At 43.0% G+C, this 27,641-nt stretch overlaps 1 protein-coding gene across 3 annotated transcripts in view; it reads left to right on the top strand.

Moving 5' to 3' along the window:
• Positions 1-27,340, top strand: part of LOC134862235 (DENN domain-containing protein 4B-like) — a 32,798-nt gene extending 5,458 nt beyond the window's left edge. The window contains exons 2-30 of one of the 3 annotated variants that reach the window (XM_063880007.1): positions 2,680-2,800; positions 8,331-8,687; positions 9,376-9,631; positions 10,857-10,926; positions 13,015-13,184; positions 13,706-13,947; positions 14,028-14,094; positions 14,718-14,776; positions 15,182-15,326; positions 15,408-15,583; positions 16,599-16,699; positions 17,113-17,328; positions 17,460-17,605; positions 17,884-18,017; positions 18,548-18,662; positions 19,626-19,832; positions 19,996-20,124; positions 20,579-20,723; positions 20,950-21,090; positions 21,409-21,643; positions 21,905-22,202; positions 22,669-22,773; positions 23,349-23,524; positions 23,815-23,971; positions 24,292-24,549; positions 24,750-24,846; positions 25,013-25,178; positions 25,447-25,505; positions 25,914-27,340. In XM_063880007.1, the coding sequence (XP_063736077.1) occupies positions 8,350-8,687; positions 9,376-9,631; positions 10,857-10,926; positions 13,015-13,184; positions 13,706-13,947; positions 14,028-14,094; positions 14,718-14,776; positions 15,182-15,326; positions 15,408-15,583; positions 16,599-16,699; positions 17,113-17,328; positions 17,460-17,605; positions 17,884-18,017; positions 18,548-18,662; positions 19,626-19,832; positions 19,996-20,124; positions 20,579-20,723; positions 20,950-21,090; positions 21,409-21,643; positions 21,905-22,202; positions 22,669-22,773; positions 23,349-23,524; positions 23,815-23,971; positions 24,292-24,549; positions 24,750-24,846; positions 25,013-25,178; positions 25,447-25,505; positions 25,914-26,059 (4,554 nt within the window). In that variant the 5' untranslated portion in view covers positions 2,680-2,800; positions 8,331-8,349 and the 3' untranslated portion in view covers positions 26,060-27,340. The remainder of the gene's footprint in view (positions 1-2,679; positions 2,801-8,330; positions 8,688-9,375; positions 9,632-10,856; positions 10,927-13,014; positions 13,185-13,705; positions 13,948-14,027; positions 14,095-14,717; positions 14,777-15,181; positions 15,327-15,407; positions 15,584-16,598; positions 16,700-17,112; positions 17,329-17,459; positions 17,606-17,883; positions 18,018-18,547; positions 18,663-19,625; positions 19,833-19,995; positions 20,125-20,578; positions 20,724-20,949; positions 21,091-21,408; positions 21,644-21,904; positions 22,203-22,668; positions 22,774-23,348; positions 23,525-23,814; positions 23,972-24,291; positions 24,550-24,749; positions 24,847-25,012; positions 25,179-25,446; positions 25,506-25,913) is intronic. The other 2 variants (XM_063880008.1, XM_063880006.1) reach the window with 2 other exon arrangements.
• Positions 27,341-27,641: the final 301 nt, after the last annotated feature.

The following is a 27,641-nucleotide window of genomic DNA, read 5'->3' as shown; positions in this document are numbered from 1 at the left end:
CTTTTCAAATCAAAAATCAAAAAGTAAGAAAATATGAGTAATAATAAAACGTACCGCTGTACAGTCGAAAAAAAAACGGTATGCTGTAATGATAAACAGATATGTGGAGTCACAGATTTATTCGTGTGTATACTTGTGTGTGTATTTTAGGAGGCGTGTGCGTGTCCTCCTCTGTGCACGGACTGACTCTCTAAATATAGACTCAGACAGATATTTAACTCTCCTCCTGCAGGAGTCTGCTCCTCCTCTCTCACTCTGCCTGCAGTCATCCCCTCTGATGATCCCTGTTTACTGCATAGGCTGAAGTGATGCTGTAGAAACGTTACCAGGAGCTCGCTGTGGGATTACAGCTCCTCAAAGAGTCCCAGTGATGAGGCTTCAAAAATCCCAGCAGAGTGAATGCAGGAGGAAGCAGCGGAAAGAGATGCTCGATGAATCGCATATTATCGATATCCATATATAGTGGAGCAGGAATGTAGTATTTCTGCTGTGGACCCTGAAGGCAGCATGTCCCTGGATCACATCACAAAAATCCAATCGGATTTATCTAACACTAGCCGCCTTTAGCTTAGCGGTGGTGACGTGAAGTCATGTGACCGTGCTGTAGTTCCTTTATAGCCCAACATTAGCCTCCTTTAGCTTAGCGGTGGAGACGTGATGTCATGTGACCGTGCTGTAGTTCCTTTATAGCCCAACACTAGCCGCCTTTAGCTTAGCGGTGGTGACGTGAAGTCATGTGACCGTGCTGTAGTTCCTCTATAGCCCAACATTAGCCGCCTTTAGCTTAGCGGTGGAGACGTGAAGTCATGTGACCGTGCTGTAGTTCCTTTATAGCCCAACATTAGCCTCCTTTAGCTTAGCGGTGGAGACGTGATGTCATGTGACCGTGCTGTAGTTCATTTATAGCCCAACATTAGCCGCCTTTAGCTTAGCGGTGGTGACGTGAAGTCATGTGACCGTGCTGTAGTTCCTCTATAGCCCAACATTAGCCTCCTTTAGCTTAGCGGTGGTGACGTGATGTCATGTGACCGTGCTGTAGTTCATTTATAGCCCAACATTAGCCGCCTTTAGCTTAGCGGTGGTGACGTGAAGTCATGTGACCGTGCTGTAGTTCCTTTATAGCCCAACATTAGCCTCCTTTAGCTTAGCGGTGGAGACGTGATGTCATGTGACCGTGCTGTAGTTCCTTTATAGCCCAACACTAGCCGCCTTTAGCTTAGCGGTGGTGACGTGAAGTCATGTGACCGTGCTGTAGTTCCTCTATAGCCCAACATTAGCCGCCTTAAGCTTAGCGGTGGAGACGTGAAGTCATGTGACCGTGCTGTAGTTCCTTTATAGCCCAACATTAGCCTCCTTTAGCTTAGCGGTGGAGACGTGATGTCATGTGACCGTGCTGTAGTTCCTTTATAGCCCAACACTAGCCGCCTTTAGCTTAGCGGTGGTGACGTGAAGTCATGTGACCGTGCTGTAGTTCCTCTATAGCCCAACATTAGCCACCTTTAGCTTAGCGGTGGAGACGTGAAGTCATGTGACCGTGCTGTAGTTCCTCTATAGCCCAACATTAGCCTCCTTTAGCTTAGCGGTGGTGACGTGAAGTCATGTGACCGTGCTGTAGTTCCTTTATAGCCCAACATTAGCCTCCTTTAGCTTAGCGGTGGAGAGGTAAAGATATGGTCACATGGAGAGATCCCTGTGGAATAGGGAAATGCTTCCCTGTGTTTTACTGTGGAGTGGATGAGCTTTATTTTTAATATCTAAAATGAATGTTTGCTAAATATGAATACATATTTCACAATATAAGTGCTACGGCTCTCAGGTCAACATTTCTCTGTGAATGCGGGGTGTTGGTTTATAAAAAGTATGAGAAGTGATGTGCATTGTGTAAGATAATGAGGCAGTGAATGCATCACTGGTGGAAATCCCCCTTGAGTTAATGTACATTCAAATTCAAGGTTGGCTGTAGACACTCTCTGTGGTTTTCCTGCAGGCAGTTACAGCAACAGCACGAACACGGAGAGATATCGCAACTATGAGAGGTCGGTGCGGACGGGAAGTCGTCGTTATGAAAGCTGAGGCTTTTCTTTTCCTTCTTGAAGTGATGAAGTCAGCCAGAATCAGCTGGGACACTAAAGTTCAAATATTCATCATAACTTTTGTGTCCACTGACGTATTGTGTGTCGTAGAATTGAAATCTTTTCAGTTTGTGTTAACCACAGACCGTATTAACCTTAGTCATGCGGCTGCTGCTTGAGATCTATCTCATTATTACAGTTTGAAATGTCCTTTTATTAACTTTCAAGATCGAAAGCAGCACTCATATTTCTGCAGCTGATGGAACGGTATGAGTTAAATATATTTAGCAAAATAGTGCTTGTGCAGGTGTTCCTGTTATTTTGTGCGGTGGGAATCGACCATGTGACGCTGATGTCACTTTACAATGAGCTCATCCAATGAGAGACGATGCCATTCACTGGGGTGTGAGATGCTGTGATGCTGAGAGAAGAGAGCCATTGTACAACACACACACACACACACACACACACACACACACACACACACACACCCACACCCCAACAGCTGTGTGTGGTAGAGATGTCACTGCCACTTCTCAGTACAGCGCTGCGTCTTCTTAGCTCCAGGAAACTGTACATTTAAAGCTTTTATTTTTCTCCCTCGCAGCTCCACTGACTTCCTGTCGCAGATTTTCAAAGTAAAAGTAGACCTAAAGACTGACGGCTCCTCGGGTAGGACACAGACAAGATGAAGTGGCTGCAAAGACACCAGGGACTTTGAGTTTAATGTAAGTTCAAGGTGAAGGGTTTAGCTTTAGGATATAGAAACTGCAGACCATTGACATGCACAGAAACCTACAGAACAGACTACAGGAGAGGGAACGCCCCCCAGTTAAAGACTGAAACCTGTTGTGTACTTTTTAATGAACTCATGAACTTACAAAAGCAGATATTTCCTCGATACACATTTAATCTGAAGTGCGTTGCAATATCCTGAAGTACTCCTTCTTGAGAAACGGGCAGATGTTTGATGGTGGATATATTTTATTTGCGGTCGGAGTGTTACTCTCTGCAGACCCGGTGTTTTCCTGTCAGCTGATCTCAGTTTGAATCAGGCTGCACCTGTGGTCCCGTTTCCACTTTCAGCGTCATTTTCTCGATAAATGCTCCAAATTGTGAGCAAACCTGGGACCTTTCTCAGTGGAAGTACAACTGCATCCACTCCCAACTGTACTTAAGTCACTTTACAAATTCAGCATTTCTGCATCAAAAGCTATTTTTGTGATTGTAATGAATAAACTTTAATGATTGTGTTTCAAATATATTATTGCAATAAGTTCCTTTTTCAGTTCTGGGACATTGTAGCGCGTTGGCACCTTTCGGCCTCCCTAAATGAGTACTTTTAGTGCAGGTAAGAATCTGCATACTTGTCCGCGTCTGGTTTCTCTGCTGTACCTGCAGCAGCTGTACAAACAGAGAAGTGTTTTAGGGAGCCATAGCTGAGGTTCATATTAATTATAGCTTCATTTGATAAAGTTCAGAAGCCCTTCCTCTCTGGCTTCCTTTTTTACTACAACCCGCAGTGAACTGCTGAAGAAGTATTTCAGTGCTCTGGTTTAATGTGTCGTTTGGAAACACATCCATATCGGATATGTTTTTGGAAGTTGTATATTAAATATGACATTGAATTAACATCCAGCAGATCATGAAGCAGAACCATCGTTATGAATTACATTTTAAATGTCTCTCCTTTCACTTCTGGAACATGGTGGGTACATAGTGACATCACTAAGGAGAACTTGCGCTTGTATTGGCGAGCGCTCCAAAGGAAAATGAAAAAGGGTAAACCAAGAAAGAAAATTGGTCCCACAAAAAACCCTTAGCTGTGTGTGTGTGTGTGTGTGTGTGTGTGTGTGTGTGTGTGTGTGTGTGTGTGTGTGTGTGTGTGTGTGTGTGTGTGTGTGTGTGTGTGTGTGTGTGTGTGTGTGTGTGTGTGTGTGTGTGTGTGTGTGTGTGTGTGTGTGTGTGTGTGTGTGTGTGTGTGTGTGTGTGTGTGTGTGTGTGTGTGTGTGTGTGTGTGTGTGTGTTTTCCATTGTTGCACAGCTCCATTACAAAAGGGAAGTGATTGTGATGAAATCAGCTGTTTCTGCTTAAATTGGCGTTTTATATTTTGAGCGTTTCAGCAGACGTGTACGAGGTCACTGACGGTGAACCCAGGAGGAACTTAATTCACGTGTTGTGGTTCTGTAACGAGACTAACTGTAAGTGTTTAAAAGAGAGATGACGCCTCGAGGTTTGAGCTTCTGAAATGTTGAAATCAGAATAAGTAACTTTAAACTATAGATGATCATCGCGGAGCTTTCCCTCTACGCAGCGCCACGCTGTCGTCTGAAAGGCTGTCGATAAAGTTTCTGAAGTTCTCTGACATCAAAACACTCACACAACCTTTTGGTCTTTAATTCCGATGGTGACACGGCAAACTATTAAACCATGAGATCAGAGATCGGTTTCGATTTGTGGTTTCATTTAGATAAATGTGGGATGGATGTCCGGGGGGTCTGCGGGGGACGAGTGGCAGGCAGCAGGCTGACACTGAGACTGAGATTTCTGATCCTTTCTTTACTCTCCTTTTTTCTGGAGAGGAAGTAAAGGAACCGGAGCTCTGGATCTATTTGTTGTTGGAGGTGCAATATATGACTCAGCAGCTTTAAGACATGAAGACACTATTATTGTCAGCTTCACTCTGATGCAGGAGTTTCACCTGGAAGTGGGCGGGGCCTAATTTGGTCGGTAGTGACGTCAGCGTTGCTCTCCTCTATCGTGTAAATAGTCAGCGTGAACGAGTCAGCGGTCGAAAGTACGTTTACTCCATCACTTTAACTTTGAGGTATTTTTTACCCTTCACAACATTTCACACAGTATTTTCACTGAAGGCAACTTTTTACACTTTATTTTCAGAAACCAGGACATCTTAAAAAACACGAGCTTTAAAAAGAAATACCAGAGTGTTTTTACGCTGCAGTGTGACTGCTCCCTCCCCCACGCACCACCGTTGTGCTCATGAGTAGGTTCTAACAACGCTTTTATTTTTACATAGGCACCACTTTGTTTGCAACCCAGCGCTCGAATCTACGCTCTGACATGTTCTCCCTTTTCTTTGCTTCCTTTTTCTGCCGGAGAGTTTTTGTACATGTAGACACATCTCCCTCTCAGAAGCGTTGGAGGTGGGTCTTGAGGCAGTAGATGTGTTTATTAGAGGATTCGCTGCAGTGTCACCATTGATGGACAGGAAACAGGCTGCAGGTCTTTTTCCTGTCTGCCAGCCGACCTCTGACCCCGCTCTCTCTTTCCACTTCCTCCTCTCTCTGTGAAGGTGTCACTTTCCCCCTGCGATGACAGAGCGGACTCACAGGAGGAAGGAAATGTTTCATCCATCAAACGCAACGTTATCGTGGTCAAACCTTTTGATGAGTCTTATGAACAGTGACACCTCTTTTAGTTAGCTGGTTGTTTCGGTTGGTAGGGTGATTACTTATTTACCTTTTTAAGTTGGTTGGTCGTTCTAATTGGGTTGTTTGTTAAAAGTCTGGTTGTAAATTGGTTGGTTGGATGGTTGATGCATACATGATGCAAAGGTAAAATAGAGAATACAATAAAATAATAGTAGGTAAACAACAGATAACACAATCAGTAAAAGTGAGACACTAAACAATAATAAAAAAGGACCGCTTTAGTAGAATAATAATAATTATTATAATTATTATAATAATTATTATTATAAATAATAATTATAATTATAATTATAATTATAATTATAATTATTATAATAATAATTATTATAATTATTATTATAATAATAATTATTATAATATAATAATAATTAATTATTATTATTATAATAATTATTATAATAATTAATTATTATTATTATTATTATTATAATAATAATTATTATTATTATTATTATAATAAAATAATAATAATAATTAATATTATTATTATATATAATAATAATAATTATTATTATTATTATATTATTATAATAATAATTATAATAATAATAATTATTATTATAATAATTATTATAATTATTATAATAATAATAATTATTATAATAATTATTATATAATAATAATTATTATTATTATAATTATTATTATAATAATAATAATAATTATAATAATAATTATTATTATTATAATTATTATTATATTATAATTATTATAATATAATAATAATTATTATTATAATTATTATTATTATTATAATTATTATTATAATAATAATAATAATTATAATAATTATTATTATTATAATAATTATTATTATATTATAATTATTATAATATAATAATAATTATTATTATATTATAATTATTATAATAATAATAATTATAATAATTATTATTATTATAATTATTATAATAATAATTATTATAATAATAATTATTATTCTAATAATAATAATTATTATTATTATTCTAATAATAATAATTATTATTATAATTATTATTATTATTATTATTATAATAAAATTATAATAATAATAATAATAATAATAATAATAATAATAATAATAATAATAATAATAATAATAAAAATAATAATAATAATAAATAGAAAAAATAATTAAAAATATGTAAGACCAAAATAAGAGGAATATATTCATTGAAAATAAATGTAATTATATTTTAAAATAAAAGAACGGATAACTGCGTAGAAGTAAAAAGGGCGACTGTGGCCGAGAGGGAGTGTGGCTGGTTGCTGGTTCGATCCGAGCCCCTGGAGTCTCCTTCCCTAGAGCGAGGTGTGCTGCTCTGCATGAATGAAGTGTGAAGGGGAGGATGACTCGTAGTATGTGAAGCTCTGAGGGGACGAAGAGACCTGATGAAGAGTACTGTTTACCAACTGAAGTAAGACAGACTGAACAAACACAAATAATAATGACCCCCCCCCCCCCCTTTATTCTCCTACAGAGGAAGGAGGGAGAGGACCCTCTGTGTTACATAAGAGAGCTTTCAGCATCTCTCTGCATCACGGCACACATCCTATTTTTAACACACACACACACACACACACACACACACACACACACACACACACACACACACACACACACACACACACAGTCTAATCACATATTGATTTTGTCAACAGACACCACCGTTACCAGTCTCTCTCTGTGTATAATCAAGCTTCTCTTGATAGCCAAGTTAGTCCACCTTGGTCTCATGAGTGGCTCTGGGTAAAAGTGAGGGCCAAACACGGAGATCAACGCTTTTGAAAGATTGCTTTACAGCTGTCTGCAGCACGTTGATATTATAACATCAACTCCATCAAATGTTTGACTGTGGGATTGTTTGTGACTCATGGCTCCAATAACTCAGAGCGTTGTAAATCCCAAAAGTCGACATTTATTGGAAACAGTAGAAAACACAACGTGTGTTTACCCAGCAGATGTGTTTAGGGACAACATTTTCACCGGCAAAACAAATACTGACGATACACTGAAGACATTTTACAAAATATGGAATCCTTTCCATGTTGGAGTTTATTCCTTCTTTTGAAGGTCGTGACAGCAGACTGCGACGAACCGTGGATCTGAAATCTGAAATATAAAAAGCCAGATATTAAAGGAGCGCTGCTGGCTCTCCGTCTCTTCTGATTGGCTGATGAGATTCAGGGCTTTGACCTACTCTGGGGCACTGAGTCATTGTGTGTGTGTGTGTGTGTGTGTGTGTGTGTGTGTGTGTGTGTGTGTGTGTGTGTGTGTGTGTGTGTGTGTGTGTGTGTGTGTGTGTGTGTGTGTGTGTGTGTGTGTGTGTGTGTGTGTGTGTGTGTGTGTGTGTGTGTGTGTGTGTGTGTGTGTGTGTGTGTGTGTGTGTTAGTGCAGCTGCTGTGTATCTTCAGTGTCTCTCGTCCCTCTCAGTTTCATTTCGGTCTCACCTCAGTGAACTCATCGTCATGAGAGTGGATAAACGGCGTGAAGAGTCGCGGTGACGACTGAAAATAAAAAGTAGTCGTTCCTCTGCGGCTCACAATCTGAGTTCTCTGACATGAAGTTCTGGATTATTAACCCAGACTCCCCCCTCTGTCTCTCTCTCTCCCTCTGTCTCTGTCTCTGTGTGTGTGTCTCTCTCCCTCTCTCTCTCTGTCTCTCTGTTTTCTCTGTCTGTCTTTCTCTCTCTCTCTCTGTCCCTCTCTCTGTCTCTCCCTCTCTCTCTGTCTCTTTCTCTGTCCCTCTCTCTGTCTCTCTCCCTCTCTCTCTCTCTCTCTCTGTCTCTTTCTCTCTCTGTCTCTCTCTCTCTCTCTGTGCAGTGGAGGGCAGAGCGGCGGCATGACGGAGGAGAAATGTCCGCAGCTGGTGGACTACTTTGTGGTGGCGGGTCTGGACCCTGCGGGGGCCTGGAGGCCGCTGGACGAGGACGGAAAAACCTCCTCCTCTTCCTCCTCGCCGTCCTCCTCCTCATCCACGTCGGGCCGGTCGGTGGAGTCGGTGACGGATCTGGCGGTGATTGCTCGGGGTCTGGGGGAGGAGGTGCCGGAGGGCTTCACCTGCATCGAGAGGACGCTGGGCGGACACTGTGCGGAGCTGAGCGCCGGCCTCATCAATAACCCTCACCTGTACCTGTGCTACCGGCGGGGGCGGGACAAACCCCCCATCCTCGACCTCGGGTCAGACTCCTTATTCTCTCTGTGGGGGGGATGTGCATCAGCTGCTCGGGTGTTGAGCCCTCAGTGATTTTACATTCAGGGCTTTTTAAAGAGGCCCGGTTCTGCTCTCCTGCAGTTCTATAGGTGTTAGTGCATGTCAATGGTCTGCAAAGGCTAAGATCCCTGTGTTCCTCCCGAGGGACTTTCCCTCCCACACACTCCAGATAACACACACACTGCATGCTGCACCTCAAACATCCGAAAGAGAGAACGCTGTGATTCAGAAAGCATGTGACGCATATTAATATTATGTAATGCCGAGGTGTGTGTGTGTGTGTGTGTGTGTGTGTGTGTGTGTGTGTGTGTGTGTGTGTGTGTGTGTGTGTGTGTGTGTGTGTGTGTGTGTGTGTGTGTGTGTGTGTGTGTGTGTGTGTGTGTGTGTGTGTGTGTGTGTGTGTGTGTGTTCTTTGTTGTCTCCTTGATGTTCCTCTCTTTAATTACTCCAGATTACAGTAATGATTCTGTTCTGGGGAACGCTTATAATCTCCTCTCAGAAACCAGAGAATATAATATATATATATATATGTTTTTGTTCTTGAATAATAGTTGAAGTACTCGGGTCTTGTCGTAGAAGTACCGGTTGACTCGGGTCTTGTCGTAGAAGTACTCGGGTCTTGTACTGTGATTTGAGACGCTCCTGTCCCTGCAGGGTGCTGTATGAGGGGAAGGAGCAGCTGAAGCAGGGCTGGTACGTCATTGAGACGACGCCGTACAGCCGCTCGGCGAGCCTGAGCTCCGGCGGCGGCCCGGCGGCTCACCGGGTGTTCCTGACGTACCGCCGTGCGCTGGACTCCCAGGGCCTGCACACACTCGGCGTCACCGACATCGCCCTGCTGCTGCCCGGCAAGGCAGAGGTGGCACCGCACACCTTCTGCCGCGTCGACAAGAACCTCAACACCGGCATGGTGAGTGTGGGGAGTGGGGAGTGGGGAGAGGGGAGAGGGGAGAGGGGAGAGGGGAGAGGGGAGTGGGTCCTAGTAGTGGTGCCTGTACTCTAAGGACCAATATGATTACCATTCAACAGACAGAAGCGGTTCTTGGCCCTTTCAGTCCATTCCTTTATTGAGCTGTTTGTGAAACTGGTGTTTGGGTCTGCAGACGTGCTGATTTACCTTCCTATTCATTTATTTGAGTTGGTTTGCATTTTTACTCCTCTTTTAATTCCTTAGATCCTTAAATATATTTATTATTATCTGCTTGTATTTATTTATTTGCCATTAATTTCTTTATTATTTGTAAATGTATATTCTTTAAAAGTTTTAAATATAAATATTTAGTCAATTAAAGTCCATCAAAATAATTGAGGTAATTGTTATTAAAGTTAATAAAGGCATTAATAATTATTTGACCTTTGATGAAGAAATGGTATTTATTATTATTGTTTATTTTAATTGTTTTATTCAGTTATTTTATATAAATATATAAAAAATGTAAATCAATTTAGGTAATCATTTATTCACACATGTATTTATTTATCGTAAACTAAGGGTATTTATTTCTTATTTTGGCAGGAGTTGTCTTCCTTCAGGGTTTTCACAATAACAGTCTTTCAGGGATCAAAACGGAAAACTCTAAAGTAGAAAAACTGGGAAATGAAGAATAAAGTCTTCTTCAATCCTCGTTCATCCCCAAAAACGTGCGGCTACACTGCCTTAGACGGCTTCATTTCCATAGATGTTGAATGAACGTGAAATAAAACAGCATTGATTGGTTTTACGATGTTTTCGTTGCTGGTTCTTAGTTTGTTTGTTCTCTGTGTGTTCTGCTTTGGTTGGAAATAACTGTTTAAAGGTCTTACATTAATAAAGTGTGTATTGTATGAGCCACATGAATAGTATGTTCACTATAGGTGGTGGGTGTGTCTATTGGTTTTGGGTGGTGACTACAAGGTATACCTGCTCACCTGGTGATAGATGGAGAGGGCGTGAGCATTGGGCTGGATCATTTTTGTTGACCGCATCCCGCATTCATCGCTGGAACAAATACAAGCTCAAAGGGATACTGGGGTAAAGGCTCGGTATCTCCCCGTGCTTAGTCCTTCGCGGCACCTTGTTTTTATTGGATTGCTGCAGCCGCTGTATGTATTATAGGATGTTTCCTTGTTGAAATGATGTGTTTGTGTGTCTGCAGTGGGGTCCGGCTCTCTATGTGTGCTATAAGCGAGCTGTGGCCAAAGCCAACGCCCTGGTGTACAAAGCCAGTGAGTATCTGTCCTCTGCATTACACCGTAGTGTTATCAGGCGCCAACAGACGTTTAGAGTTATTGTAACTAGACAGACCGAAAATCCAGGGGAAAGAAACCACTCATCAGGGCTTGGATTTTCTCTGAGATTAATGTGCTTTATTTACCGGAGTGATACTGAAATATTCACACCTTTTATAGAAAAGATAATCTGAGATTAACATAGATTACAGTAAAAGACTTAATTACATTTATGAGATTAACATAGATTACAGTAAAAGACTTAATTACATTTATGAGATTAACATAGATTACAGTAAAAGACTTAATTACATTTGAGATTAACGTAGATTACAGTAAAAGACTTAATTACATTTATGAGATTAACATAGATTACAGTAAAAGACTTAATTACATTTATGAGATTAACGTAGATTACAGTAAAAGACTTAATTACATTTATGAGATTAACATAGATTACAGTAAAAGACTTAATTACATTTATGAGATTAACGTAGATTACAGTAAAAGACTTAATTACATTTATGAGATTAACATAGATTACAGTAAAAGACTTAATTACATTTATGAGATTAACATAGATTACAGTAAAAGACTTAATTACATTTATGAGATTAACATAGATTACAGTAAAAGACTTAATTACATTTATGAGATTAACGTAGATTACAGTAAAGATTTAATGACATTTATGAGATTAACGTAGATTACAGTAAAAGACTTAATTACATTTATGAGATTAACGTAGATTACATTAAAAGACTTAATGACATTTATGAGATTAACATAGATTACAGTAAAAGACTTAATGACATTTATGAGATTAACGTAGATTACAGTAAAAGACTTAATGACATTTATGAGATTAACGTAGATTACAGTAAAAGACTTAATTACATTTATGAGATTAACATAGATTACAGTAAAAGACTTAATTACATTTGAGATTAACGTAGATTACAGTAAAGATTTAATGACATTTATGAGATTAACGTAGATTACAGTAAAAGACTTAATTACATTTATGAGATTAACATAGATTACAGTAAAAGACTTAATTACATTTATGAGATTAACATAGATTACAGTAAAAGACTTAATTACATTTATGAGATTAACATAGATTACAGTAAAAGACTTAATTACATTTATGAGATTAACGTAGATTACAGTAAAGATTTAATGACATTTATGAGATTAACGTAGATTACAGTAAAAGACTTAATTACATTTATGAGATTAACGTAGATTACAGTAAAAGACTTAATTACATTTATGAGATTAACATAGATTACAGTAAAAGACTTAATTACATTTGAGATTAACGTAGATTACAGTAAAGATTTAATGACATTTATGAGATTAACGTAGATTACAGTAAAGATTTAATGACATTTATGAGATTAACATAGATTACAGTAAAAGACTTAATTACATTTATGAGATTAACATAGATTACAGTAAAAGACTTAATTACATTTATGAGATTAACGTAGATTACAGTAAAAGACTTAATTACATTTATGAGATTAACGTAGATTACAGTAAAAGACTTAATTACATTTATGAGATTAACGTAGATTACAGTAAAAGACTTAATTACATTTATGAGATTAACGTAGATTACAGTAAAAGATTTAATTACATTTATGAGATTAACATAGATTACAGTAAAAGACTTAATTACATTTATGAGATTAACGTAGATTACAGTAAAAGACTTAATTACATTTATGAGATTAACGTAGATTACAGTAAAAGACTTAATTACATTTATGTCTTTATTTATCGTATATTGGTCCAAACGTGATGTGAAGGAGTGTTGACTGATTCAGGAAGCTCTGCAAGGAATGCTGTGCAGACTAAATCAAGAAACATTTGAATAATAACTAAAATAATCAAATCAAATCGAAGCCTCCAGCCGAGGCCGGAGCACTGCGCTTGGATCCATCTGGGCAGATAAAAACAAAGACATCCCATATGGAACAACACATATCCATGTAGATAATATCCTACTTTGTAAGTTGTGTTAGAAATCAATGAAAGCGCAGTATTTTTAGAGGACTTCCTGAATCTCCCCTGCAGGTCTGATCAGCCGGTACCCTCAGGAGGACCTGGAGGCCTTCCCTCTCCCCGAGTCGGTGCCGGTCTTCTGTCTGCCGATGGGCGTCACCGTGGAGAGCTGGCCTCTCAACACCAAGTACCAGCTGCCCGTCTTCTCCACCTTCGTGCTCACCTCCGCCTGCGGGGACAAGGTGGGCCCAACACACACACACACACACACACACACACACACACACACACACACACACACACACACACACACACACACACACACACACACACACACACACACACATTAGTAAAAAGTTGGAAAAATATCAGAAATCTGATGTAAAAGAAAGGATTCCCCAAGAAATATTATAAACATTTCTTGAAAACGTTCAACAAAAAGCCCAAAATGTGACTGGAATATGTGTGATAATTGTCCATTAAATATTGTTAAATTGGTCCAAAACATCTGGAAGCTATCATAGAACTATGGTATTAAAGTACCCAACAGCTGTCTGAAGTGAATGTGAAAATATAAATAAAAAATATTCCAAAATTCTTTGAATTCTTTCAAAATAAATACCCAAAGGTAACCGGACTGTAGGAAATGTGGTCAAACATTTCGAGAAACTATCAGAGAGTTCTGTGAATCCTTTACAGAAGACTCCCATGTTTTCCAAATCCCTGTTCCTCACCCTGAATGCCCCCCGGCCCCCCGCTGCAGGTGTACGGAGCAGCGATCCAGTTCTACGAGTCGTTCTCCCGGGACCTGCTGTCGGAGCGGCAGAGCGTTCGGCTCGGGCTGCTGAGCGTGGTGGACCGCCGGCCCATCAGCAGCCGCAGCCTGCAGGTGAAGAAGAGCATCTGTGTCCTCTCCCACTGGCCCTTCTTCACCGTCTTCCAGAAGTTTCTCACCTTTGTCTACAGATACTCCATCTCCGGGCCCCACGTGCTGCCGCTCGAGAAGTCAGTGCTCGCCCTTTTTTATTATTCAAATTTAACGTGTGAAGGAGTTTTATTCATTTCCCTTTATTTTATATTTGCAGACACATCTCCAGCTTCATGCACAACGTCCCGTTTCCTTCCCCGCAGCGGCCTCGCATCCTCGTCCAGGTAAACTCTCGACACCTTGAATCTGTGTTTGAATATCTCCCATTGTTCCTCGCTCCCAGCGGGCGGGACCTGCTCGTCACCTGACCTTGGTAATTGTGTCCAATCAGAAGCAGTCATTTAATTGATTTCAATTAGCAATCATAATTGATTCTTCAAATGACTCAATGCTTCACCGATGATCCCTCAGGTCGTAACATCCATTGTGTGGAGACTTTTTTGTGTTGGTCAGTTTGTACAACGTTTTCCTCACCGATCCATCAGTGGATCCACAGGACATTTATAAAGCAGGCGTAGTAATGTCCACAGCTTCAGCGGCCGGAAACTCTTCCAGAGGGAGAATGATCTGCAAGGCTTTACGCTGCCCCCTGACGAGCGGACCACGGTCACCACTGACAGTGTACTCTGTGTGTAATTTAGAAGTGCATGTTCTTTCCCTCTGAATTACCTGAGGGATTCAGCTACACTATAGAGGTTTCTAAAACCTTCTTTTGGACTCTTTTTGGACCTCAGTTTGTCTCATAACGGTGAAAAGCAAAGCTATGGCTCTAAGCGTGTTCTGAGGTCAGTGAGAGCCCCGATGGTGTGTGTGTTATTGACCGTGATTTCATTTGTGTGTCCTGCAGCTCTCTCCGTACGATAACCTGGTGCTCTGCCAGCCCGTCTCCTCTCCGCTCCCCCTCAGGTACTTTCACTGCAGTACACAAGAAGTACACAAGCAGTACACAAGAAGTACACAAGCAGTACACAAGCAGTACTCAAGAAGTACACAAGAAGTACACAAGAAGTACACAAGAAGTACACAAGAAGTACACAAGAAGTACACCATCAGAGTACATTTGATATAATGCCATTTATTATAGCATTCAACTTCCACAGGATTGAAAGCCAGATTCAATCGTGTGTGTGTGTGTGTGTGTGTGTGTGTGTGTGTGTGTGTGTGTGTGTGTGTGTGTGTGTGTGTGTGTGTGTGTGTGTGTGTGTGTGTGTGTGTGTGTGTGTGTGTGTGTGTGTGTGTGTGTGTGTGTGTGTGTGTGTGTGTGTGTGTGTGTGTGTGTGTGTGTGTGTGTGTGTGTGTGTGTGTGTGTAGTGGAGCGAGTTTCCTGAAGCTGCTGCAGAACCTTGGTCCGGAGAACGCCTGCACGCTGCTGCTCGCCGTCCTCACCGAACACAAGCTGCTGCTGCACTCTCTGAGACCCGACGTCCTCACCTCCGTCAGCGAGGCCCTCGTCTCCGTAAGACACACACACACACACACAAACACACACACACACTGACGGTCTTTAAGGTCTTAACAGTAACCTGTCTGTCTGCAGATGAGCTTCCCGCTGCGATGGATCTGTCCCTACATCCCTCTGTGTCCGCTGCAGATGGCCGACGTCCTGCTGGCGCCGATGCCCTTCATCGTGGGCGTCCACTCCAGCTACTTCGACCTGTACGACCCCCCCACCGACGTGGTGTGTGTGGACCTGGACACCAACACCATCTTCCAGTCAGTACATCAAATACTACAGTAGTTCAGTCCGCCCCCTCATGGCAGGAGCATGCATTTTGATATCCTGTCTCCGGTGTAAGGTCATTCAGACAGTTCTTTCTTATGAACAACTTTTTAATATCAAATATTTAAAAAAGAAAGGGCTTGAATTAAAATCACATAAAGCGCATTGTTTTCTTTTAAGTGTAAGTATTTCATTATTTGAATCTTGTTTTTTTTTACTAAAGAATAAATAAAACATGTTTAACAATAATATTAAAAATAAAATAAAGTAAATATTAAAAATAAAATAAAGTAAATATTAAAAATAAATTAAATATAAAAATAAATTAAAGTAAATATTAAAAATAAAATAAAGTAAATATTAAAAATAAATTAAATATAAAAATAAATTAAAGTAAATATTAAAAATAAAATAAAGTAAATATTAAAAATAAATTAAATATAAAAATAAAGTAAATATTAAAAATAAATTAAATATAAAAATAAAGTAAAGTAAATATTAAAAATAAATTAAAGTAAATATTAAAAATAAAGTAAAGTAAATATTAAAAATAAATTAAATATAAAAATAAAGTAAAGTAAATATTAAAAATAAATTAAAGTAAATATTAAAAATAAAGTAAATATTAAAAATAAAGTAAAGTAAATATTAAAAATAAATTAAAGTAAATATTAAAAATAAATTAAAGTAAATATTAAAAATAAATTAAAGTAAATATTAAAAATAAATTAAAGTAAATATTAAAAATAAATTGAAGTAAATATTAAAAATAAATTGAAGTAAACATTATTTTTTATTTATGCAAACACTTATTCTTAGATGAGATTTTTAACATCAGGTGATTTTGACGACGCTTTACACGTATGATCTTATTTTTTGTGGAGAAAGCGTCGGAATGTTCAACATCTGAGGATAATTTGTATTTGTTACTCTCTCTGGATATGATAGGTTGTGTATTTCTTTGCGATTTAAATAAAAACATAGTTATTTAACTTTGGTTTTTTTCAGGTCAGACGACAAGAAGCCGCTGTCATGGCGATCTTTACCCAGAAAACCCGGCAAGACGCTGTTCAACACGCTGACCAACCTGCACAAGACGCTGGAGCAGAGTGAGTGACACACACAGGGTTTGATTTTCAAAATAAAGTGACGAGTAGAGCCCTTCCAGAGCGAAAGATAAACAGACATGAGCCCCTTTTTATTTCCTTTCTGTGCCCTTGCATTTTATTTATTGTAAATATATCAAACATCTTGTTTGCACTGACTTAAAATACTGCTTACTATAAAATCTATGAACAGGATTGCACTTCCTCTCTGCATTGAGTTTACCTTCAGTGATGGTAGTAATAAGTTACGTATTTCAGAGCCGCTGTTGCGCTAGTCCTGCAAATGATTCACAATAAAAGCCTGGTGATTAAACATAAAGGGGTTCTGTGCAAGGCAGCACCGGAGGGCTTTGCTTTGAATCGATCTGAAACAGGAAGTGTGTTAACACTGGTTATTCCCCTCTCTCCTGCTGCAGTCTGCACCCCCGGCCAGGAGGAGGCGACGCTGGAGTTCCTGCTGACGGACTACGATCAGATCTACCGCAGCCAGAAGCAGCTGGAGCTGGAGATCCAGGAGGCCTTCCTGCGCTTCATGAGCGTCCTGCTGCGGGGGTACCGCTCCTTCCTGCTGCCCATCACCCAGGCCCCCTCCGACACCACCACCGACTGCAGCTCGCTCTTCAACCTGCAGGGTGTGTGTGTGTTTGTGTTTATGAAGCCCTTAAAGAGGCCCTATTCTGCTGTCTGTGGTGTTCCCTCTCCTGCGGCGGGTATAAAATGTTCCTAACGCCTGATCCTCTCGTTGCTGGATCCGCTCCTGCAGGCTTCCTGAAGTCTCGGGACCGAACGCAGCAGAAGATCTACGGCCAGCTGACGAGAACCCAGATGTTCACGCAGTTCATCGAGGAGTGCTCCTTCGTCAGCGACCGCCACGCCTGCCTCGAGTTCTTCGACGAGTGCGTCCAAAAGGTCGGAAACACCGCTGATTATCGACAGCTGTGATAACCTCTCGTATGAAGGACTGTACCGTCACTGATTACAGCAGGCGTTTACTGGCTCTCCTTCTGACCAATGACAGTCCATCATTACCAGCTGGACGTCATGTTTGTAGTTCTATAGGTGTTAGTGCATGTAAATGGTCTGCAAAGGTTCAAATCCCTGTGTTCCTCCAGAGGGAGTTTCTCTCCCTGTACTTCTTCTCTGTACTCTGAGTGTTTCTCATAGTTCTTTGTGTCTTTTCTCCGCAGGTGGACGTGGAGAAGCCCGAGGAGGTCCGGCTCATCGACCTGGACGAGTCTCATGGAGGAGAACACACCGTCTTCATCATGCCTCCGGAAGAACCGCAAGAACCGGACGGGTCCGAGTGTCCCGCCCTCTACAGGTACACTACATTAGAAATGAAATTCTATATTGTGTTTTTTCATGTCAACATTCTTAAACATTTCCCCCCTAAATCTCAGTGACTCTGTTCCACTGTTTTGTGGAAATTCACTACTTTAATCCATGGAAATATTTTAGGAATCTTTCTCGCCAGTTATTAAATCTGCACATTTTTACATTCATTTCCTTTTTTTCTTGTAAATTTATATTAAATATTCGAAGATTTTTGTTAATTTGTGTTTTTTTTCTCCTACATTTACCATTTAAGATCCTAAAATATTCAAGTTTCTTTGGTTGTTCATTTGTCTTTTTTTGACGTTTGTTAACGATTTAAATCTCTGAAAAAAATCAGGTTTTTCTCTGACCCTTGTTTCTGGTATAATAACCACTTTAATGTGAGGGAATATCCGAGCCTTTTTGTCTCAGGGATTAATATTAATTCATATTGCTAAATACATATCTTTGGCCCGACCCCCCCGCTGTAAACTAAACATTAGAGTGTCCACGCTGCTTTGTGCTCCATGGCTGCAGTTACGAGACGTTCCCCGCTCTGAGGCCGGAGCTGTTCGAGAGGCCCCAGGATCAGCTCAGGGTCCCCGCCAAGGGCAGCGCCCCCAGCAGCCCGGCCCCCCGCCGCACCAAACAGGTGCACGCACGCACACACACATACACACACACACACACCCACGCACACACACATTACCCATCATGCAACAGGTCTCTTGGGAAGATGCTTTGTACAGACTGTTTTACCTGTCAGGACAAAGTTCAGCCAAGGTTCCTGAGATCAATAAAGATCCCAGTCCACACGCACGCACGCACGCACACACACACACACACACACACACATGCCACATCATGCAGCCCTGATATAAATGAATGGAAGTGCAACCAATAGTTGTGTTTATTAAATGAGTTGACACATTAAAATATCTAATTGATTGATTATGTTTTTATGATATTTAATGCTGCAACTTTTCATCTGTACTTTCATTTATTATTCATTATTTAATTTGAGTCAACCCCTTTGTGGATCAGCGGTGTCAGGAGAGTGTTGGACAGTCTCACTCTGCAGCTCTCAGATTTAATGAACCTTTATTAATATTTCACCGCTCATCCAAAATTCAGAAGCAGCAGACTGTGGGGGGGGGGGGGGGGGGTTTCTGGGTCAAAAGATACGATATTTTTAGATTTAACCAAATTGGCCAACTGTCTCTGTAAGTCTGTTTCATGAATAACTGTAATGGTGAGATCTGGATAGACACGAACTCGCTCCGGCAGTGACATTTTTCAACTCGCGCTTTGAATTCGCGTGACTCTTTCTCGTTAGCCAATCAGCGGTGAGGATCTCAGCCTGCCCTCACTGACGTTGAATCTGAAAACCAAAACATCAGCCCTTAGCCGTTGGCACAGAGAGCTCGCACCTCTCATGTACAAACCTCAGACTGTCTCTGGCGTGGTGCTTAGCATGATCAATCCGACCTCGCATTTTGAAAGCCTGCCGATCACAACAGGATTGTGCAGGTTAGCTCCACTCTGGGGTCCTCCACGGTATGAGCTGGTAACTACACAGTATTATGTTAATATTATCCATGGTGTTTCCCCGCAGGAGATAAAGCTGGCGCAGAAGCGTGCGCACAAGTACTCGGCGGTGCCGGACATGTGGTCCAAGTGTCTGCTGGGTCACTGCTACGGCCTGTGGTTCATCTACCTGCCCACCTTCGTGAGGGCCGAGAGCGCCAAGGTGCGCGCACTGCACGCCGCCTACGATGTGCTCAAACACATGGAGAACCGCAAGGTGGTGCTGCCGGACGAGGTGAGCGCAGACGGGCAGACAGGCAGGCAGACAGGCAGACGGGCAGACAGGCAGGCAGACAGACAGGCAGACAGACAGACAGACAGACAGAATGTCACGGTGATGTCACTTTATTCTCTTTAATATACAAAAGTGTGTGTGTGTGTGTGTGTGCGTGTGTCAGGTGTGTTACAGAATCCTGATGCAGCTGTGCGGTCAGTACGGTCAGCCGGTGCTCGCCGTGCGCGTCCTGCTGGAGATGAAGAAGGCGGGCATCACTCCCAACACCATCACCTACGGATACTACAACAAGGTACATACCACTCATTGTAATCACACACACACACACACACACACACACACACACACACACACACACACACACACACACACACACACACACACACACACACACACACACTTCCAGTCGGCATATCATTGATATATATATTACTGTAACCACCCATCAGAGTGCATTGGTCCATTATATCCGTATTAATGTGTAACTCTGTAAGTTATAAATAAAAACCTCAAATGTGTTCTTTTATTTTCCTCCAAAGAAAATGTGTTTTTACAGCACAGACATTTAAAAGGTGAAGCAATAAAAGGCAAATGAAATGCTTGTAAATGTCCCAAAAATAATAAAGCAAATGAAAAGATCAAAATGCTCTGTGTGAATATAACCCTACCACACACACAGTGCTTTCACACATCACTGATATATAGTATAGTTGAATTAATACATACTAATTCATTATTGTGGTCAGGCGGTGCTGGAGAGCAAGTGGCCATCGACCAATCAGGGAGGCCGGCTGCGCTGGGCTAAGCTGAGGAACGTCCTATTGGCTGTGGCTCAGTTCAGGCAGCCAATCAGACGCCGGCAGAAGAACGGATCAGTGGGGTCTCATGGAGGTCAGAAAAGAGACAAAATCTATTTGAATGTTTCCGCTGTTTATATAAATACTGCCCTCCATCTGACAGACCCACCAACACAGGGATTTTAGCCTTTGCAGACCCTTTACGTGCACTGAAACCTGTAGAACTACAGGAGAGGGAGCGCCACAGAAAGCAGAGTGTGGCTCCTCCAACTCAAACTGTCGAATGTGTAAAAAATAATAATGTTTTTGTTCGTTTGCAGAGGAGGTGATGTCCCGCCCCCACTCGACTCTGATTCGTCAGTCGAGTTGGAGCGGTTTGTCTGATAGCTCGAGTCACGAGTCTCTGACGGGGGGGCTGGTGAAGAGCAGCAGCCTGAGCAGCATGAAGACCCCCGCTGACAGTGAGAGGAACTCTTTATTTCTAACTACAAACGGTCAGAAAGATCAATCATCACAGAAATAAAAACATACGTATTCAAACTCAATAATATAATGACTGAAACTCATCTTTAGAAAAGCAAAGGATTCATGAAGGGTATCTTTGGTTATCCTTCCTGGGTCACCTTGTTTATTGTTGCTGCCTTTGTTAACTTCATGTATTGCATTTGAATACTGCTTTACCAATAAACTGTATTAATTACAGGTATATATAATAAACTGTGATCTGTCAGGACAAACGTTCAATAACTCGAGGCATTTTCTCTCCCCTCCGTCCTCAGAGGTGAAGCTCTGCAGGAAGACACTGTTGCGTAACACGGGGACAAACGGGGATGACTCCGTCTCCAGGAAACCCCCGCTGGGCCGCAGGGACACTTCCACCCCCCCTCCAGCGCCCCCCGGTGGGGCTCTGGTGCCGCGCAGCCAGGTCTGCCTCTCCACCTTTTACAAGGAGTGTTCAGAGGCCGCGGAGCCCGAGCCGGATTGCAGCTGCCACCCTGCGGAGAGGGGGGGCCGGTCAGTCTCAACACTTCCCCGTTACAGCAGCAGATCACTCTGTCAGAGCTTTTCATCTGAAGTGTTTTTATTTCTATTAGTCAACTCAAAGATACAACTCCTTTTGAGATAAATCTAAAGAATAGAACTTAAAATGATGGGTCACACGGAGGAATCCCATTGGACCAGGGAGATGCTGCCTTCAGGGTCCAACTCAGAAATACGACATCCCTGCACCGCTGTTATCCTAACGTCCTTCCTGTGTTGACCTTTGACCTGCAGACCTGTGTCGACGCGAGACCCCGGCCGGAGCAAAGCGGTGGACGAGAACTACAACAACGTTGCCTCCCCCAGCAGGGGGGGGCTGGCAGGGAAACTGCAGCAGCTCCTCACCCCCACCAGGCACAGAGGAGCACGACGCGCCGCCAGTGTGGATGACAGGCGAGGGGTAGGAAGAGGGGGAGGAGGAGGGGGAGGAGGAATCGGACGCAGGGTATCTGAGCAGAGGACGTCCAGGAAATCTCAAGTAGCAGAAACTCTGCTGAGAGCCAAAGACAGGCTGGTCAACGCCACGTCAGAGGTAAGAGACTCACACTCTCACTCTCTCACTCACTCACTGATTCACTCACTCACTCACTCTCTCACTCACTCACTGACTCACTGAGTCACTCTCTCTCTCGCTCACTCACTCACTGATTCACTCACTCCCTCACTGATTCACTCACTCACTCTCTCACTCACTCTCTCACTGATTCACTCACTGATTCACTCACTCTCTGTCACTCTCTCACTCACTGACTCACTCGCTCACTCACTCACTCTCTGTCACTCTCTCACTCACTCATTCACTCAGTCACTCTCTCTCTCACTCACTCACTCAGTCACCCTCTCACTCGCTCTCTCACTCACTCGCTCGCTCACTCACTCACTCTCTCACTCATTCACTCAGTCACTCTCTCACTCACTCACTCACTCTCTCAGTCACTCTCTCACTCACTGATTCACTCACTCAGTCTCTCACTCACTCTTCGTGTACTTTTCCACAGAGTTCGTTGTCAGTAGGAAGTGACCTCGACCTGGCGGAGACGCCCATCCCTGTGTTTCCTCTGCGTCGGTCCTGGGACGCCAACCAGGAGACGATCGGACTCGAGGTGAACAGACCGCTTAGATATTCATCTGAGATATGATCTGTGAGAAGTCTGTAAGATGTTGGAATATGAAAGGGAAAATATCTGATACGTATCTGAAAACCTCCCAAAAAGAGATTGTGAAAAATGTAAGAAAATCTGTGACATTTTTCCGATGGTGTGAAAAATGATTCATGTTTACAGCTCACGGAATTTAAGAACAATACCCCAAAATATTATGGACGAGTTGCTGCTGATGAAGCTCAAACACAAAATGACCACAAACTTAGATATTGCTGTGCGTTGTAAAATGCAAAAGATGTATTTAAAGAACGTGTGAATAAAAGAACAGAACATAGCAGGAACATGTATGAAGACACGTGAAATGTTATAGAACTCTGACTGAAAATAAAAAGTCCCAAAGGAAAACATTGCAGAAAGAAGAGAGGGAGAAATGTTGGGATGTTTGTCTCAGTACTTCTGCTTCAGTAAGGTTTTGAATGATGTAGTGGAGTATTTTCCCAGTGTGATATCAGGACTTTTACTGCAGTGTTTCTCCTGCGCTGACCCCCCCCCCCCCCCCCCACCTCTCTGTGCAGGTGTTGATGTCCAGCTGCTCTCTGTGTCGCAGCTGTAACTCGTTGGTTTACGACGAGGAGATCATGGCCGGCTGGACGTCGGACGACTCAAACCTGAACTCGTCGTGTCCGTTCTGCGGCACCTCCTTCGTCCCCTTCCTGAACGCAGAGATCTGCGACCTGGGTCCCGTCGGCAGGTACCACCATTGAACCCAAACACGTCCAGGGTTTCAAATGTTGGATGTTGGGTGTGATGTCGTTTATTCGTCTCATTTAGACCAGGGGGGTTTTACTGACACATTTCATCTTGTGGAATTAAAGACTCTTCAGCTTGAGTTAACCACAGACCTGACTTCAGGATAACAACCAAAACACATTCAGAAACCCATTGACCTCCAGACCAGGGGACAGGAAGTGAGGAAATGCTGAGGGTTTCCTGCACCTCTCCTGCAAGTTTAACCGTTCCTCTCCTCTTCGTCTCCTCCAGTGTGGAGCGCAGCAACTGGAACGTGGATGAGGAGGTGGAGAGCGCGGCGCGGCCCCCCAGTGGTCAGGAGGCGCCGCTGCGGCCGCAGTGCAATGGTGTGAGCGAAGACTCCAGCTCAGAGACCAGCAGCTACTCCGAGACCAGCAGGACCACCACGGTAACAGGAAAACCTTTGTCTGATTGGTCCATTTCAGAATAATATCTCTGATATGTTTTATAATGATTGATCATTAAAGTGTTCTCAGAGCTGGTAAAGGTGCAGCTAGTTTGAATGCTTTGTATACTGCAGGGTAGCTGCTGGATTTACTGCAGGTGAACTACAGTCTGTTTTAAGGGATTATATTTACCATCATTAATCCTAATCTGCCTAGCAACTAAAGGGATTAAATACATGTAGTGGAGTAAAAGAAGTAGCATCAAATGTAAATACTTACGTACTGTATTAAGAACAGTGCTCCACACTCCTCCCGCTGACAGCCTCCCCCCCTCCCCCAGGGCTCGTGGACGGGCGCCCCCCCCCAGGTGACGGTGGCGTACCTGAGCCCTCTGGTGCTGAGGAAGGAGCTGGAGAGTCTGCTGGAGAACGAGGGGGAGGCGGTGCTGGCTCAGCTGCAGTTCCTGGACAGCCACTCCATCATCTTCTGGAACCTCCTGTGGTACTTCCAGCGCCTCGGGCTGCCCAGCAACCTGCTGCAGCTGGTGAGGGCCTCGCCACTGGTCAGCTCCTTCACACAGGTAACACACACACAGGTAACACACACAGGTAACACCATCACACTGGTCACACACACACACAGGTAACACACACTGGACACACAGGTCACATGTCCTTTGTGTGGGTAAACACTTCTTCTGGTCCGGAATGAAGGGCTGAATTTTGTCCCGATGCTCTCCGGCTCTCTGAGATAAGCCACTCCCCCTCTCTCTGTTTGCAGTCGGAGAGCTCAGCGGTGAGGGTGAGGCTGCTGTGGGACACGCTGACCCCCGACACCGACCTGTGGCCCCCCCTCTACATCCTCTGGAGGATCCACAGTAAGAAACACAGCATGACATCACGAGGAGGCGGGGCTTATCCCCCTGCAGATACCAGCAACAACATGAACATATTCTAATGTGATTTAACTGAAGTACACGTATCGCTTGCTGTCGTATCAAACCCCCCCTCTCTAAAGTGTGTAATCCTCCGCCCCCCCTGCAGGCGGCGTTCCGATGAGGAGCTACTGCTGGCGGCGCCACAGCCACCCCTTCACGCTGGCCTTCCTGGAGGAGGTGCTGCGCTGGGTCGGGATGAACGAGGTGCACAAAGCCATCACGCTCTTCCTGGAGACGCTCGCCAAGCAGCCGGGGGGGGGCTGCACCCAGAGGTGGGGGGTGCCATCTTTATTCTGTTTAATATGAGAGATATACACACACACACACACACACACACACACACACACACACACACACAGACCAGCATTTTTTATTTAATGTGAAGGGAGGTAGGGAGGGAGGGAGGAAGGTAGGGAGGGAGGGAGGGAAGGACGGGGGGCTGAGGGGGGCCTGAGGCTGGGGCTGAGTGAGGGGCTGAGGGGGGGCCTGGCTGTTGGACGGTTTCCTGGTGGATCACAGTGTGTGTTCTGTGTGTTTCAGGAGTCTGTACAGGGAGTTCCTCTTCCTCACGCTGGCAGCGATGGGCAAAGACCACGTCGGTAAGTTTCCTTCCCACAATGCAACAGAGTCATGTTGCGTCACACCAAACCCAAAGTTAAGCGGCTTAAAGTGGAGCTGAAGTCCTTCTTGATGCTGATTGGTGGAAAAAGTCATGCTTTTAAATCGCTTGTGTCCTAAATGCAGTTTGGATGAGTCAGGGATGCGTTCGTCCCGAAGGGAAAATATTCAGAAGTTCAGTTTTGATGTGAAGATGAGAGTAGGAATCAAAAGCAGCGTTTATTTCAAATAGTGCTTTTTATGGAGAGAATATAATCAAAACTCACACCCTCTTTGTAATGTTTGTCAGATGCATTTCTGTTTATTTATTTGAGGAGGGACGATGCACAGTGTTTAACAGCGAGTCCCTCCTGACGGTTTGTAAAGCGTCTTCCTCTCCGCCCCTGCAGCTGCGTTCGATAAGAAGTACAAGGCGGCATACTCTCGCCTCAGCAGCACTCTGGGTCGGGAGGAGCTCCGGAAGAACCGAGCGCAGCCGCTCAGCCCCAAAGCAACGGACTGCCGACGCAGCTTCCACCCCCCCCTCGAGTGCTGAGGGCGCAGGAAAACCGTTGTGAGAAGACTCCTGCTGCTCCTCTGCGCTCTCAGGTGAAGGAGGTCTGGAGGGGAGGGCTCCTCTGGATCCATGCATCCGTCAGGAGGACCGGCTCGGGATCGTGCAGCTGTGCACTTTCTGTTTTTACTTTTTAAAAATAGGTCAAATAAGGAACGCTCCGAACACGAGACGTCAAACTCCCAGACAGAATCTTCAGCGTGCAGGGCGTCACAGATTTATTGCTTTAAACAGTTCCTCCACGTCATCATCCATCTCCGCTTGTCTGTGTGTTTGTCGGGTTGCACACTCTGTTGATGTTTCGGTAAAAAAGGGAAAATGAGGTCAGAAATAAAAGCTTATCAGCAAGAAGCTAAGAGATATAAACTCTGAAGATTAAAGAGGCCCTATTCTGCTTTTCGGTCTCCCTCTCTGTGTGTTCTACAGGTTTGTGTGCATGTAAATGGTCTGTAAAGGCTGAAATCCCTCCCACTCACTGCCTGAAACGCGTCCGATTGGCTCCTTTGTTTCCTTCTATAACATAGTGACATCACGATGGAACAAAACTCACGCTCCCATTGGCTACCACTCCAACACGTTGTTCATGATAGCAGGAAAGAGCCTTTTGAACATTATGGAGACGCTACACACTGATACACACCTGGACCTCAGCAGAACAGGGCTCCTTCACATCGGAGCAAAAGGGAAATCGTCTGCACGTCTCAAAGGGAATTTTCCATCCGAACGAGACGGATCATTTCTGCGCCTGAAGGAAGAGAGTCCCCCTGAGAATGATTCATCAGTAGGGAAATAAGGAGCTGATTTCAACTGAATTCCTTACTAATGACCTCCATTAAAACAGGAGGTGGTACTGGGTTGTGAGTGGGTTTTGGGGCAGTGATTAAGGCTGGGGGCCGTTTGTGTAAAAAAAGATGTTTCGTTTTTGTATTTTTCTTTTTGTGAGCGCTTGGTTTCTGTCTGCTGAAACGAGAGTGAAAGACTTTCAAAGCAGAGAAACACGAGTGTGACCCCCCCCCCCCCCCCCCAGTGTCCCAGAGATGAGTCCCTCACTGTATACTTTGAATGCACTGGACTGCAGTCTTCAGAGGAATGAAGGCATTTTGACTGTTGTGTTTCAGGTTGGTTTTATCTGTTGAAACATTACGAGTATATTTAACATACTTGTGTTCTGCTGTTGTAATTTATATATGGCTGTGATTTCGGTTGTACATGTTCTCTTTTTTTTAGGAAAAACCCAAAAATAAAAGTCAGGGATGAGCCCGACACTTTTGTGGTGCTTTGTTTTAGACTGGTTCATTCATTATTACAGGGGGGGAGTACTCAGGTCTGTACTGAGTAAAAGTACAAGTACTCAGGTCTGTACTGAGTAAAAGTACAAGTACTCAGGTCTTGTACTTGAGTAAAGTAGAAGTACTCAGATCTTGTACTTTTAGATTTTAGATTTGATCGTGTCTAAACTTTATTCCAACTTTCAAATGTTTAAAGCCTGAATCACTGCTGCTCCTGTAAAGCAAGAATTTCCCAATTTGGGATCAATAAAGTATCCATCTAATTATATAAATCT

Source organism: Eleginops maclovinus, chromosome 3 (genome assembly GCF_036324505.1).
Source record: "Eleginops maclovinus isolate JMC-PN-2008 ecotype Puerto Natales chromosome 3, JC_Emac_rtc_rv5, whole genome shotgun sequence".
Lineage (NCBI taxonomy): Eukaryota > Metazoa > Chordata > Actinopteri > Perciformes > Eleginopidae > Eleginops > Eleginops maclovinus.
The sequence above is the reverse complement of the archived record's forward strand: the minus strand, read 5'-3'. Positions and strand labels throughout refer to the sequence as shown.